Below are 14799 nucleotides of genomic sequence, written 5' to 3'. Positions count from 1 at the left end.
ACCAATTGGAGTCAAGTGGGTATACAAGACCAAGTTCAAACCATTTGGAGAAGTGGATCTTTTAAAGGCGAGATTAGTTGTTAAAGGATACAAGCAGAAGGCAGGTATTGATTACTTCGAGGTATTTGCACCTGTTGCTAGACTTGATACTGTTCGTATGATAATTTCTCTTTCTGCCAATAATTGCTGGAAAATTATTCAAATGGATGTGAAATCTGCTTTCTAAATGGTGTACTTGAAGAAGAAGTGTATGTTGAGCAGCCTGCTGGTTATGTCAAAAGGGGTCAAGAAAATAAAGTTTATAGGCTGAAGAAGGCATTGTATGGATTGAAACAAGTACCAAAATCTTGGTACACTCATATTGATTCTTATTTTATTGGACATGGATTTCAGAGATGTCCATATGATCATACTTTATATATCAAATTCAAGCCTGGCGAAGATATTCTCATTGTGTGCTTATATGTGGATGATTTAATTTTTACTGGCAATAATCCTAAATTAATTTCTGAGTTTAGGGAGGCAATGATTAGCCAGTTTGAGATGACTGATTTGGGTTTAATGTCATATTTTCTTGGCGTTGAGGTATCTCAATTAGATAATGGAATATTTATCTCTCAGAAAAAATATGCTGGTGATATTCTAAAGAGATTTAATAAGCCAAACCAATTTTGACCCCTGTTGAAGAAAAATTGAAGTTGGTTAGAGATGGGACTGGTAACTTTGTCGATCCTACATATTTTAGAAAATTGGTGGGGAGTCTAAGGTACTTGACTTATACAAGGCCTGATATTACTTATGGAGTTGGATTAATTAACAAATTTATGGAGACTCCACGACAATCCCACTTGCAAGCAACAAAGAGAATTTTGAGATATATACAAGGTACGCAAACTGATGGTATATTTTATTCAAAGACTAATGATAGTAGTCTTGTGGGATTTACAGACAGTGATTGGGCTAGTGATATAATACAAAAAAAAAGTACTTCTGGCTATGTATTTTATTTGGGTTCAGGTGTATTTTCTTGATCTCCCAAAAAGCAGCAAGTTGTTGCTTTATCAACAGCTGAAGCAGAGTACATGGCTGCAACAAGTAGTGCTACACAGGAATTGTGGTTAAGAAGAATGCTTGAATTTCTTCAACACAAGCAAGACAGTCCTACAACAATTTTTTTGTGATAGCAAGTCTGCAATTGAGTTAACAAAGAATTCAGTTTTTCATGGGCGTAGCAAACACATTGATATCAAATTTTACTTTATTCGTGACTTGGTTCAAGACAAAGAGATAGTTATTGAGTATTGCAAGACAGGAGAGCAAGTTGCTGATGTTTTCCCAAAGCCACTAAAATTGGAGTTATTCATCAAGTTGAAGAAGATGTTGGGCATGATCAAATTTGAAGATCTTGGTTTGAGGGAGGCTGTTGGAAACTAAATCAAGATTAATTAGTATCCCTAAGTTGTCTAGGATTTGATATTTGGTAGTTTATTTAATTCATGTCTAGTTATGTTTTGTTTACCAATTTTATATTGGAATACGTTTTTGGTTTTGTAGTATTATAAATAGGGGTGCTACTAATTTTTTCTTGTAGAGAGATTCACGAGTTTATGAGTTGTGAAAAACCCTACTACCAAGTTCTCTCCCTAGTTTAATAAATTTCTTCTATATAGCTTTTGCTAAATTTCTTGCTTGTGCCTACGTTGTTTTTCGGGGTATTTCAATCCTTCAAATAAACACCTCTCTCGATGATGTTTTAGAAAAAAAAGATTATATGATATAGACCCAATTTTTTGACTTAATTATCTAGGTTTCAAATAATTTGATAATGCAAAATTAATAATTTGATAATGTAATTATGATATCTCACTATATTTTATAACCTCATCTAACAACAACAACAACAACATACCCAATATTATCCCACACTGTGGGGTCTGGGGAGGGTAATGTGTACGCAGACCTTACCCCTACCTTGTGAGGATAGAGAGGCTGTTTCTAATAGACCCTCGGCTCAGGAAAGCATAAGCACCACATTAATGAAAATATAGACAAGAAGGGACAATACCAAAAAGTCATATAAAAGCAGAATAAAAACAACAAGACAGTAAGGTGATCAACAATGAAAGAAAATAATAGTTAGTCATAAAAACCTACTACCAACAGAAAGCGAGACTGCGTGCCAATACTACTGTTATGAACACTCTAGACTACCTACTCTACGACCCTAATCCTCGACCTCCATACCTTCTTATCAAGGGCCATGTCCTCGGTCAGTTGAAGCTGCGCCATGTCTTGCCTGATTCACCTCTCCCCACCTCTTCTTTGGCCTACCTCTACCTCTCCGTAGGCCCTCCAATGTCAACCTCTCACACCTCCTCACCGGAGCGTCTGTGCTCCTCCTTCTCGCATGACAAAACCACCTAAGCCGCGCTTCCCGCATCTTGTCCTCAATAGGGGCCACACCCACCTTGTCGCGAATAACCTCATTTCTGGTCCTATCTAACCTGGTGTGCCCGCACATCTATCTCAACATCCTCATCTCAGCTACCTTCATCTTCTGTACATGAGCGATCTTGACTAGTCAACACTCAGCCCCATACAACATCGTTGGTCTGACCACCACTCTGTAGAACTTACCCTTAAGTTTCAGTGGCACCTTCTTGTCACACAAAACACCAGAAGCGATCTCCATTTCTCCATTTCACACAAAACCCAAGGTACTTAAATCCCTCTCCTAGGGATGACCTGCGAGTCCAGCCTCACCTCCCCCTCCTCTCCTTGAGTCTCGCCACTGAACTTACAACTCCAAGTAATTTGTCTTGGTCCAGCTCAACTTGAAACCTTTAGATTCCAGGTCTGCCTCCTCCGTACCTCTAATTCCACGTTCACACCATCTCGCGTCTCGTCAATCAATACAATATCATCTGCAAATAGCATGCACCACGGCACCTCCCCTTGGATGTGGCACGTCACTGCGTCCATCACTAGAGCAAACAAAAAAGGGCTGAGTGCCGACCCCTGATGCAACCCCATCATAACCGGAAAATGGTCTGAATCCCCACCCACCATCCTCACTCGGGTCTTTACTCCATCATACATGTCTTTAATCAACCTAACGTAGGTAACAGGTACACCTCTAGCCTCCAACATCTCCACAAAATCTCCCTCGGAACTTTATCGTATGCTTTTTCTAAGTTGATGAACACCATATGCAAGTCCTTCTTTCTCTTTGTATACTGCTCCATCAATCTCCTAACAAGGCGGATGGCTTCTGTAGTCGAACGCCCCGGCATGAACCCAAGCTGGTTCTCGAAAATAGACACACTCCTCCCTACCCTTAGCCTCTACCACTCTCTCCCAGACTTTCATAGTATGGCAAAGCAGCTTGATACCCCGATAGTTATTGCAATTTTGGATATCACCCTTATTCTTATATATAGGAACCATCGTGCTCCACCTCCACTTTTCGGGCATCTTCTTTGTTATAAAAATGACATTAATTAACCTAGTGAGTCACTCCAAGCCTGCCTTGCCCGCACTCTTTTAAAACTCCACCGGAATTTCATTCGGCCCGGTCACTTTGCCCCTGCTCATCTTACACATAACCCCCTCAACCTCATCAAATCTAATCCGCCTACAATACCCAAAGTCACAACGACTTCCGGAGAGTTCCAAATCACCTAGTACAATGCTCCTGTCCCCCTCCTCGTTGAAGCGACTATGGAAGTAGGTCTGCCATCTCCGACGGATAAGCCCCTTATTCATCAAAACTCTACCTTCTTCGTCCTTGATGCACTTCACTTGATCCAAGTCATGCCCCCTCCTTTCTCGCGCCTTGTCTAACCTGAACAACCTCTTATCCCCACCTCGGCCCTCGAGTTCCTCATACAAACGACTAAAAGCTGCAATCTTAGCCACCGTAACACTAGTTTTGCCTCTCTCTTAGCCAACTTATAATGCTCCCTATTCGCCCTCTTCTCCTCCTCCTCTACACTTTCCACTAGCTTCAGATACACTGCTTTCTTGGTTTCCACTTTTCCTTGCACCTCTCCATTACACCACCAATATTCCTTGTGACCACTAGAGTAACCCTTTGAGACCCCTAATACCTCTCTCGCGGCTTCCCTAATGCACTGCGCAGTCCTGGTCCACATAGCGCTTGCGTCCCCACTACTCCTCCAAACCCCCATAGTCACCAGCTTGACCCCCAACTCCTGCGCTTTAGCTTCCGTCAAGGCTCCCCACTTTATCCTATGTTGGCTATACATCACCCTCTTCCTCCTCTTCCTCGTGATCTCAAGGTCCATGACCAGGAGCCTATGAAGGGTCCATAGGTTCTCACTCGGGATGACCTTACAATCTGTGCAAAGACCTCTATCGGACTTCCTACAGAGTAAATAATCAATTTGAGTCTTGGCTACTGAACTCCGGAAGGTGACCAAGTGCTTCCTCTTCTTCGGGGAACTCGAGTTTTCTATCACCAAATCAAATGCTCTAGCAAAGTCCATCAGAGATGTTCCTCCTCCGTTTCTATCTCCAAAACCAAATCCACCATGCACATCATCATACCTCCCAGACGTCGCTCCAATGAGGCCGTTGAAATCACCTCTTATGAAAAGCTTCTCGGTATGCGGGATATGATGCACCATCTCATCTAGATCCTCTTGAAACGCCTCTTGACTTCCTCATTCAAGCCTGCTTGGGGTGCGTATGCACTGATTATGTTCAAAGTAAAACCTCCAACAACTAGCTTAATAGTCATCAGCCTGTCATTCACCCTACTAACCTCTACTACTAGTTCACGGAGGTCCTTATCAACTAAGATACCAACCCCGTTCTTGCCCCCACCCTCCCAGAATACCAAAGTTTGAAACTTCCCACATCCCGTGCCTTATCTCCTACCTACCTAGTCTCCTGTACATAAGCTATATCAATTTTTCTTTTCTCGAGAATCTTCGCTAACTCTACAGATTTTCCAGTCAAAGTTACTATGTTCCAAGACCCCACTCTCAGCTTAGTAGCTCCCCTAGCCCTCTTACCCCTTACCCCCCCGCACCCCCTCCCCCGCGCTGACACCTCCAAGGACAAGACTTTACCCTACCATCGTTCACCAAAGCCACTATAATCTAGGAGTCACTACGCAAGCACTATCCTGAAAACAAGCGACAAAAATAAAATCAATTACCGAAATATAATCTACCACTAAAGGTCGCAAAACAGGTGAAGAAATAAAATAAAGGAACTAACGGGAACTATAATCTATAACTAAAGGTCAGAAAAATAGGTGAAGAAAAAAAATAAAGTAACTAACGGGAACTATAATCTACAAGTAAAAGTCAGAAAGACAGGTGAAGAAATAAAACAAAGGAACTAAAGGAATTATAATCTACAACTAAAGGATATAAAAACAAGTGAAGAAGTAAAACAAAGGAACTATAATCTACAAATAAATGATAGAAAAATAGGTGAAGAAATACAATACAAGAGCTAAAGGGGGCTATAATCTACAACTTAAGATCACAAAAAAAATGTGCAAAACTAGAACAAAACTACTAGGGGATATTTGAAATAAAGATGTAAACAAGAACAAGTATGCATAGCTATTACTAATGCAATTAATTTGACAATGCTAGGGCAAATACTAACTAAAGATTCAAGAACAAAAGGCAGGGAAGGAGATACAATTACGCTAAAATATCAAACTATTAAAATATCAAGACAAGAGAGGAACAATAGCACCTGGATTGCAGCCCTTGAAGTAAATGAAAATCTGGCAGTGATGGATTGCGACGAGCAGGAGCAATACTCTTATGTATTTCTCGTTCAAATAGGAAGAAGAAACTTCGAATATTTTTGTGCTTTCTCTGGAATTTAGACCAACCAAGAAATCTAAATCAGAAATAGATGGAGTGGAATCTGGGAAGGGCGAATTGGCAGTCTAGGACTGGTGTTTGATGTTGAATACAAGTTACGCCCAGAAATGATGTTTGATTTTGAAACACCATTTCATGTAAATACCACGGAATATGTAAATATTCCAAAAATGGAAAGTTCAACGCAATTGAATTTTTTCTTTCGAAAATTGGAAGCAGCTTCCAATCCATACCTTTTTACCATATTAGACCACCAATGTCTGCTTCTTCATTCATTTTTTTTGGCGATTTGCATAATCTACTTTTATTTTTTAAATTTATCACATAACGTCCTAATTTTCTTGCAGAATATTAGGAGGTTCTTTAGCTGTACGCCTTATGTATTGTTGATTGGACAAAATGCAAAGATATGGTGCAAACTGCAAAAATAAACTTACATTAAGAATGAAAAATGCCAAGAAGGATGCAGAATGCGAACTCTTAAGTTGACTATTCTTTCGAATTTAGCTTACTGCTGTTGAAAACTAATCCGGTTTGTAACTTCCTTTTTTCTCAATCTGCTACTCCGTTGATTTTTTAACATTTAGTTCTGTTTAACGTACATCTTCCCCCCTTTCATTTTTCTAGTAATAGGGCAACCCGGTATACTAAGCTCCTGCTATGCGCGAGGTTCGGAAAAGGACCGAACCACAAGGGTCTATTGTACACATCCTTAGTGTAACAAATACCACAATCTCAAAGTATAATTGATAAGAACTAACCTCTATTACAATTATTAGTAGCCGGACTAACACTCAAATTGCAGTCTAACCTTGGAAATACCGAAATTGAGATAGTTGTGGATATAAGAGAAGACACACAATTAGAAGAAGGGAGATGAGAAGCTTAGACTTGAAAAAGAGGTTGAGAGGACACACATTTTTCTTCAGCAATACGCATAACCCCAATGTCACTGATCATACCCTTTTTAACCGTTTAGTTCTTAGGCCACTACTCAACCCGGATCCCATATGAACCTGGGCCGATTGCTTGTTATCGGCCCAATATCTCTTCTCAGCCCAATAGCTATTTTTGTAACATCCTTGTTGTTATCCTTACTGGGTTGGGGCTGATCCATAACATTACCCCGTCCTCAATAAGAACCTTGTCCTCAAGGTTCGAGTCAAGAAATCCTTCAACGAAAAACAGTAGCAAACGAACTGTAACTATATAAACATCCACTTGTGTAAAGGCCACTAGCTGGCAACTTGACTTGCATATAAAGACGAAACTAGCAGTCCCGTATGTGCTAGCAACAATAGTGCGGGTAATGACGTTCACTGAAGCGACATCAATGACTAGCACAAACTTCGATATGTATGTTGCAATGGCGAGCTCATCTCTATCACAAGTAGAAAGGAAAACAAGAACTCCCTCCATAACAAGGGCTAGTTATGCCACTAACACCTCCAGCAAAGCAACAAATGGTAAGGCTTCAGAGATTTCAAGGCTAGGTATGACGATTTTGCTCAACGAAGGCCACAATGATTTTGCACTATCATATGCGCACTGTTCAGTATCCCTCTTAGATTTCAACACAATCAATGCAGATGTATCCTTGGTGAAACTAATATATGTGAAGTACATAGATGTATTTTGTGTACCATAGCAACTCTTTGATCTAGAAGCACAATTTCCTTGGCAACCCTTATTCTCCAGTTTCACAATCCTTAGGTCAATTGTCATTAGTTGTCTGTTGGATTTCCTACTTAAAGTGCTGAAATGCTCCACTATACTCAACTACACCCTTAGCTTCAAGTTGAAGCTCTAGAGTTTCAAGTATTCCCGCAGAAGCAGTGGAGTCAATATTGCTATTCCCTTTCATTTTTCTCCGCATCTCACTTGGTGCACCAGTAACTTTAATGTTATCCGCAGAATGTGACATAAAAAGGAATGCACCATGAACTCTAATGCTATCTGTGCAATGTGACTCAATGAGGAAATAAACTCCATAAAGTGACAAGCCATACTCTGACTTGGTTAATTCGTGAATAGTTGCTTTCAATCGGTGAAAATCAAAATTATCAACAGAGAGAGGTACAATGTTTATAGACGGATTAGCTATGGCGTTCAAGATTGCCTCAAGAACACCATCTCTGTCTTCAAGAATTGGTGCATCCAAAGGGCCTCCTCCAGGATCGAAGACTACAATCAATGCAAAAGTAACTTGGGCTCTCAGATTTACCCCAGTTTGCCCAACTATATAACACCTTGAAGTACTTGTGCAGTTCCTTCTCTGTGAGCTTTGCCAATAGCATCTAGAACAACTCCAAGATGTGGAGAAATGGCTAATACATCAGTACTAAAGTCAGTTGTTGGCCCAGTAAAATAGCAAGTCCAATAATGATTATGCAACCATTGTTGTCCGGGATCCCACACTTGAGTCATAGAGGTAGCATATGCAAAGAAGAAAAAAAATGCCAGTAGATCCCATCAATAGCAGTGGCTCCCCATTCACTGTATAACATGTTAGAGACTCGGACTTAAAACTTATTCCGGGAGCCCGCACACAAAGATCCGCTGCAGTTGCGCGAATGATTACTATAAAGAAATTAGCACTAGGATCAATGAAGTTAGGCCTCTCACTGCGAGCAGGAGTTGAATCAACCATTTCTTCGCTTGCTAGAAGCAATAGCAAAAGGTGTGATATTATAAATCCTTTACAACCATCAAAATTTATCAGGAAATGCTGCAACTGTAAAGAGTTTATGAGATCAACACGCTATGAGACATGTTTACATCTGTTTGACGTAGCTGCAACATCAAGAACTTGAAAGCCATGAGGGTAACCAATACACTGGACTTGTCTGAGTAATGAAGACACACACAACTCTACCATATTAAAGCAAGTCCATAAAACCTGCCCAGTAGCGAAACAACTGGCCACATAACTACAGATTGGTAGCCTAATATACCTTGCACCCTTGCAATGTGCTGAATATAAGTGACGTTCCTTTTGTCGTTTTGCAGTCAATAATGTTGAAACAACTTCATTTGAAGCATGCTGCCCAGTGTCAAACCAATAGCAAGTGTGTAAGACATATTTCAAGTTCATTGTGAGATCCCTAAAATCATCAAGCACCAAGGTTAAAGAGGGCTGTTGTAATAGGTAAAGAAAAAACTCGACAATCCCGTCATATGCATTAGCTACTGTGGTATGCATAAAAAATAAAGTCACCCCCTCATGCCTTGTTGGTTCGTCAAAGTGAGCAGATAAAATTTCAGAGGAAACATATGTCGCAGTCTCAATAAGTGCCATATTTGCAAATTGGCACTGCTGCTTGGTCTCATTTAGCTCGAGACTTTTACCAAACACTATGTTCGCAATATTCTCGAGCCATTCACCTTCCTTGTCAGCGAATTCCGTTGGTTGTATAGGTACTGAAAAATCAATTTCGGCCCATCGAGTGGTTCCCCCAAGCACCCGAGGTACCTGAAAATGGAGCCCCGCTAATTGATCAGCTACTACATCAACCACAATCGGTGGGGCAATGAAGGGTGCATTCGAGTGCGCATCATAGGCCTTAGGATCGTTCCCAGTGTTGAACATTGATTCTACAATGATTGATGTTGCCGTCACTTTAACTTCACCATCCCCGTCATAATGAACACACTCATTTAATGATTTGTGGCATCACTAGATGAATAAGTTTGTGAGTGAGGCCATTCTCCTTTTGGATTTTCATCGAACATTTGGTCCGCCTCGAAGTGTCCGACATCCAAATCAGATGCAAATGCACATTAGATGGGAACAATGCTCATAGCAGGAACAGGGCACACCTGGGTCTCTGCCATATGCACCGGGGCAGTGAAGGTTTGTGTCCTAAAATGCAACTGCAGCTTCTCCTTGAAATGGTTCCAATCATAGAATTGTTTGTTTCGATATAGCCAGTCGAACCAAACGAGGGCAGCGCCTTCAAGGTAGAAGTAAGGGAGAGGCAGCCAATGCTCCTCGGAGAAGCCAAGGAAGTGGAAGTATCGCTCAGCTTGACAAACCCATCCCGTTGCGTCGCCGCTGCTGAATCTATCTAGTATCACCTCGTTCATTGGAGTATGGTCGATGAAAGCACCACAGTAGCAAATGCTACAATCTCAAAGTATAATTGATAAGAACTAACCTCTATTACAATTATTAGTAGCCGAACTAACACTCAAATTGCAGTCTAACCATGGAAATACAGAAATTGAGATAGTTGTGGATATAAGAGAAGACACACAATTAGAAGAAGGGAGATGAGAAGCTTAGACTTGAGAAAGAGGTTGAGAGGACAGACATTTTTCTTCAGCAATATACATAACCCCAATGTCACTGATCGTACCCTTTTTAAAGGTTCAGTTCTTAGGCCACTACTCAACCCGGATCCCATATTAACCTGGCCCAATTGCTTGTTATCGGCCCAATATCTCTTCTCAGTCCAATAGCTATTTTTGTAACATCCTTGTTGCTATCCTTACTGGGTTGGGGCTGATTCATAACACTTAGCCTGCATTTTTGCAAGAGGCTATTTCCATGGCTCGAACCTGTGACTTCATTTTTCTAGTGATGATGGTTTTCATTTTAACTTGAAAGATTGTAGACAAATATTCACTCAACTACTCATAGTTTGTTTTTGTAAATACTTTATCATATTAAAAACTTTTTGTTTGTGCTTTTTTTCTTTTATGTAACTTACCACAATGCATGTAAGTAAACCTCTACTAATTAAACAAAACTAGAGGAATTTCACAACTCATTAGTTCCTTGTAGAATAAAAGATAACACATGAGTCTTCTTTCCTCCTCATCACAGGCTAGTAGAGGAGAGCATACTAATTTAGGGGTTCATCTTCAAGTTGCCTATAATGATATTATACACAGGGTTTAGGCTGTAATCTTAACAACAGCTTAACACAAATATCTCCAGAAAAAGATTTCAACATTTCTTCTAACAAATGGTTGTCCTTCACATAACATTACTTGAAAAATTTTTTCAGGCATCAATGGCACTTGACTTGGACCTTCTAAAGTCTTTGCTCCTGCGAGATTGTTCGCCTGATAATGATTTACTACCATCCGAGGGATCTTTCATTTGTCGCAACCCCAACGATGATTTTCCAGAAGTCTTGTGATCAGCAACCTCAAACATATGATTCAATGAGTCTTCTATATACTCAGGTGAAGGATAGGATTTGACATGTAAAGAAGACGCGAAATTGTTCAAGAATTCGGTATATGCAGGCACAACAAGCTTCACAGTAGCCTCTCTCATTTGTTCTCTCAAGTCTGAATCAGGTATGTGATAAAAGTTTTTATGCCTTTGAGTAATGTCATCAAATGCTTTAGTAAACGCTTCCATTTTGCCTCGTACCATAGCAGTAAGTCCGTCTTTATTGACTCTTTTAATATCCTCTTTGTCCAGCAGCCTTACTAGAGAACCCCAAGCTTGTTTTTGATATGAATAAGCTGATTCTTCAGCCACAATTTTGTATGTCTTTTTCATATACTGATCTCCCATCAGCTTCCCGAGTTCTGTACTTCTAGTCCTCATGTAAATGTACCAATAAGTGTTCATGACAAACACGTGAGGCAATACTTTGTCTTTATACCTCAGTTTTTTGGATTCAATATTCCTCCGGATGGCGTCCATGATGTTAAACATGGCATCTTTCAGCAAGTTTTCATCCGTTTCGGTTGTTGAAAGTATTCCAGCTTTCCATATTTGTTCTATCTTGAGAACTCTGACCATTGTCGCACTATAGGCATCCGTTAGAAGGTATTTAAGATAGTTAATAGCGTAACGAACAAGTTTTGGAACTGAACCATCTTGTGGAGGAAGAACATCCTGATTAGCCTCAATTTGAAGGCCAAGCTCAAAGAAGACTTTGGTTGAGGAATGTACAAGCAGTTTCTCCAGTTCTCTGTATCGCGACCAGATATCAGCACCAGCTTCACCAGCGAAAATCTCAGAGAACTCGGGTTTTAGCCTTTCCAATGATTCAAACATATCTAACAGCTTGAACAGCTTTTGGGGTTCTTTCTTGCTTCGTGCAACCCCTTCCCCGAATCGAAAGAAGACAGCCATTATCTTGTCAGCGATCTTGACAAAACACTCTGGCCATATTACTCCATCCATTATTGTCCCTAAAACTTGGCAGCAGAGTTTCTTTTCTGATACAAATACATTTTTGATAGCAAGTTCAAAGTGTTGGATCCAAAGGGATATTGCTGTCTCTAGGCTCTCCCATTCCATCTCATCGATTTCTTCTGGACTGTATGTTTTTAGGTACTTGGGGTTCAGTCTCATCAATGCTTTGGCTGCTCTTCTATACCTTACCTGTGGGGTAAAGCAGAATACCATAATCAATATAAGTAGCCAGTAGCTGTATACATCAAATCTTAAGCCATTGAGCAATCTAGAAAGCTGTTGGATTGAACATATAATAACCATCATCAAATAGTTTTGTTGACTAATTCTTCATCAAACAATCTAAGAGAATATAGACATTGGATCAAAAAATTTCCTATTTAACTTTCACTTTCTTTATCCATGCTTACCAAAAGATCTAAGAAGAATAGATACAGTGATCAGTGACAAACCAAGTAATTAATATCTATTGTGTGCGATGAAATTTATTCAATATAAAATGAGGATTTAATCAGGTGATACTCAGCAGTCAGCTCCATAATCTGAAACAGCAGATTTGCAAAGACTCGATCCTTCTTTCTTCTTTCTCACTCTTTTGTCTCCTCTGCTCTAGGAAAGTTTTAAGATATGAGAATGTTGATTGGCAAAAGAGAAGAACTTGGTCGAGAATCTGGTTTAACAATGTAATCCAGCTAGCACAATATCAATGATAGACCAAGCTAACATGTATTGTTTGCAGATGATATCTAATAAGCCAAGCTAAAATGAGGATTTAAATCAGGTTCCTTTAGATCCACTGCTCTAGGCTAAGTAAACACTTGAAAATGTTGATTGGCACAAGGAAGAACATAGTCGATTGTTAGATTTTAATAATCTAAGCCTTCTAGCACAAAACTCGTCATCAAGGAATCACTAATCAGCATAAAAATGAAGCTTAATCCCGTATAAGAGTCATCTAATAAACATATGTTACTACAAGTTATAAGTTTGATCTCAAAGCCTATGTTTATACAATAGACACTTAAAGTAGTCAAGACATGCAGCGTTGAAGACGTAATTAAGTAAATAAAAGTGTGTTCTGTCTAACAAGTTAAGCCTTCAAATGAGGTGATCACACAATTTAGCATATAGATCGACAATCACAGATATCATATAGTACCTATTATATATATAAGCTAAATGCTGCTAGAAAATAAAAGAGACATCCCTTACCTTCACAAAAATATCAATGCATATGTCAAGACAATCATTTGCAGCCAAGGTCTCAGAGATTTTAGTAAGCACTTCAACCTCTAATTCACTTGCCAAATCTCTAGGCACCATTTCAGCAGTAACATCATCTTGATCATCACTATCAACTTTTCCCTCCATAAAATTCCTATGTCTCATCTTATTCAACAAACTCTCATATTCATCTTGCAAATTCAATAAAGCATCATCAAACAGCCCATCAAATCTCATAGCATCAACTTCAGTTTCACAAAGGGATTTAAGGGTAATCAAAGTTTCCCTCAATCGACGCGTCCTGAATTGATCAGTAGCCTTAGTCCTGCTTAAAAACTCCACCACTTCTTGCAACTTCTGAATAGCTGGTTCACACTCTTTGCCTATTGAACTAATAGCCTCATTCAAACTCTCCACTGTGTCTACATACTTGATCAATTTCTCGAGCCTTTTATTCGACGATTTCTCATTAGATAATTTGGTAGCAAGATCAAGAAGTCTCCGTTGGAGGGATTCAGAAAGTTTGAAACTTTCAAGAAGTGAAAGAGCTGGAGAAATAGCTCTATTGATTCTTGTATCAAGGGCTTTGTTAGCAATTGAAAGAGATTGTAAGGGAGCTATTCTTGTAGAAGCAATGGATAGATTTTCTTGCATACCATAAAATTTATCTTCCATTTCTGCTAAGCTTGTTTCAACATTGAATGAGATTTGAAGAAGGTTGTTGAGATCAGAACAAGCTTCTTTAAGTTTGACAAGCATTTGATCATCTTCTTTTAGCTCCTCCATTGACATTTTTTCAGTAATTGAGTTGGCTGATTTTTTATTTTGTGGGATGTATCCTGTTTCTGTGTGAGTTTTAACTGAATGGAACAATGGCAAAAGAGGAAAAAGACAAGAGAGAAGATACCGATGACCAAGTCTCGAAGAGACCGAAAGAACAAATGGCAATGAGCAGGAAGATACATATGACAAAAGCGACATTATTCGGATATTCCTATTGGAATTTGCCGTTCGATCATATCCTGGTCTTGCTTGTCTCAAGTGAAACTTTTCATGACAAATTAAACTTTTTTTTTATGGTCAGCTTGTGCATTACAGTGAAGGGCGTAACAGGTAATGTTGTCGTGGAAATAGTCTTTTGCATAAATGCATGATAAGGCTGCATACAATAGATTTTGTGATCCAATTCTTCCTTAGACCCCACACATAGCGAGAGCTTAGTGCACTGGACTGCTTTTTTCTTGTGCAGTACAAATATTGTATTCATTATTAACAATCAAGTGATTAAGACGGAAGAAAACACAAGGCGCCTATTGGGCGATGACCATACAAGGTTTTTCTAAATAGTACTTTGTGCATATTATTTGTATTTCTTCTCCTCTAGTGATGTAATTTAGTTGGAGTTTGTATCTCGTCGAGTTCTCCTAATAGTTTTTTTTCTTTTGGAAGAGCTTAACTAATATCTATTGATGGTTTAAAAAAAAAAGATTATTCGGTCACCTTTACCTGTTACACAACAATAGGGTGACAAATAGGCGG

At 39.5% G+C, this 14799-nt stretch overlaps 1 protein-coding gene across 1 annotated transcript; it reads right to left on the bottom strand.

Moving 5' to 3' along the window:
• Window positions 1–10657: 10657 nt before the first annotated feature.
• LOC109210512 (exocyst complex component EXO70A1-like) lies at window positions 10658–14165 on the bottom strand. The gene is made up of 2 exons (XM_019373932.1): window positions 13249–14165; window positions 10658–12225 (listed from the first exon to the last, which is right to left on the bottom strand). Exons 1-2 carry the CDS (start codon window positions 14050–14052, stop codon window positions 10882–10884), a joined length of 2148 nt encoding a protein of 715 aa, XP_019229477.1. The 5' UTR covers window positions 14053–14165; the 3' UTR covers window positions 10658–10881.
• Window positions 14166–14799: the final 634 nt, after the last annotated feature.

The sequence above is a fragment of the Nicotiana attenuata genome, unplaced genomic scaffold (genome assembly GCF_001879085.1).
Source record: "Nicotiana attenuata strain UT unplaced genomic scaffold, NIATTr2, whole genome shotgun sequence".
Lineage (NCBI taxonomy): Eukaryota > Viridiplantae > Streptophyta > Magnoliopsida > Solanales > Solanaceae > Nicotiana > Nicotiana attenuata.
The sequence above is the reverse complement of the archived record's forward strand: the minus strand, read 5'-3'. Positions and strand labels throughout refer to the sequence as shown.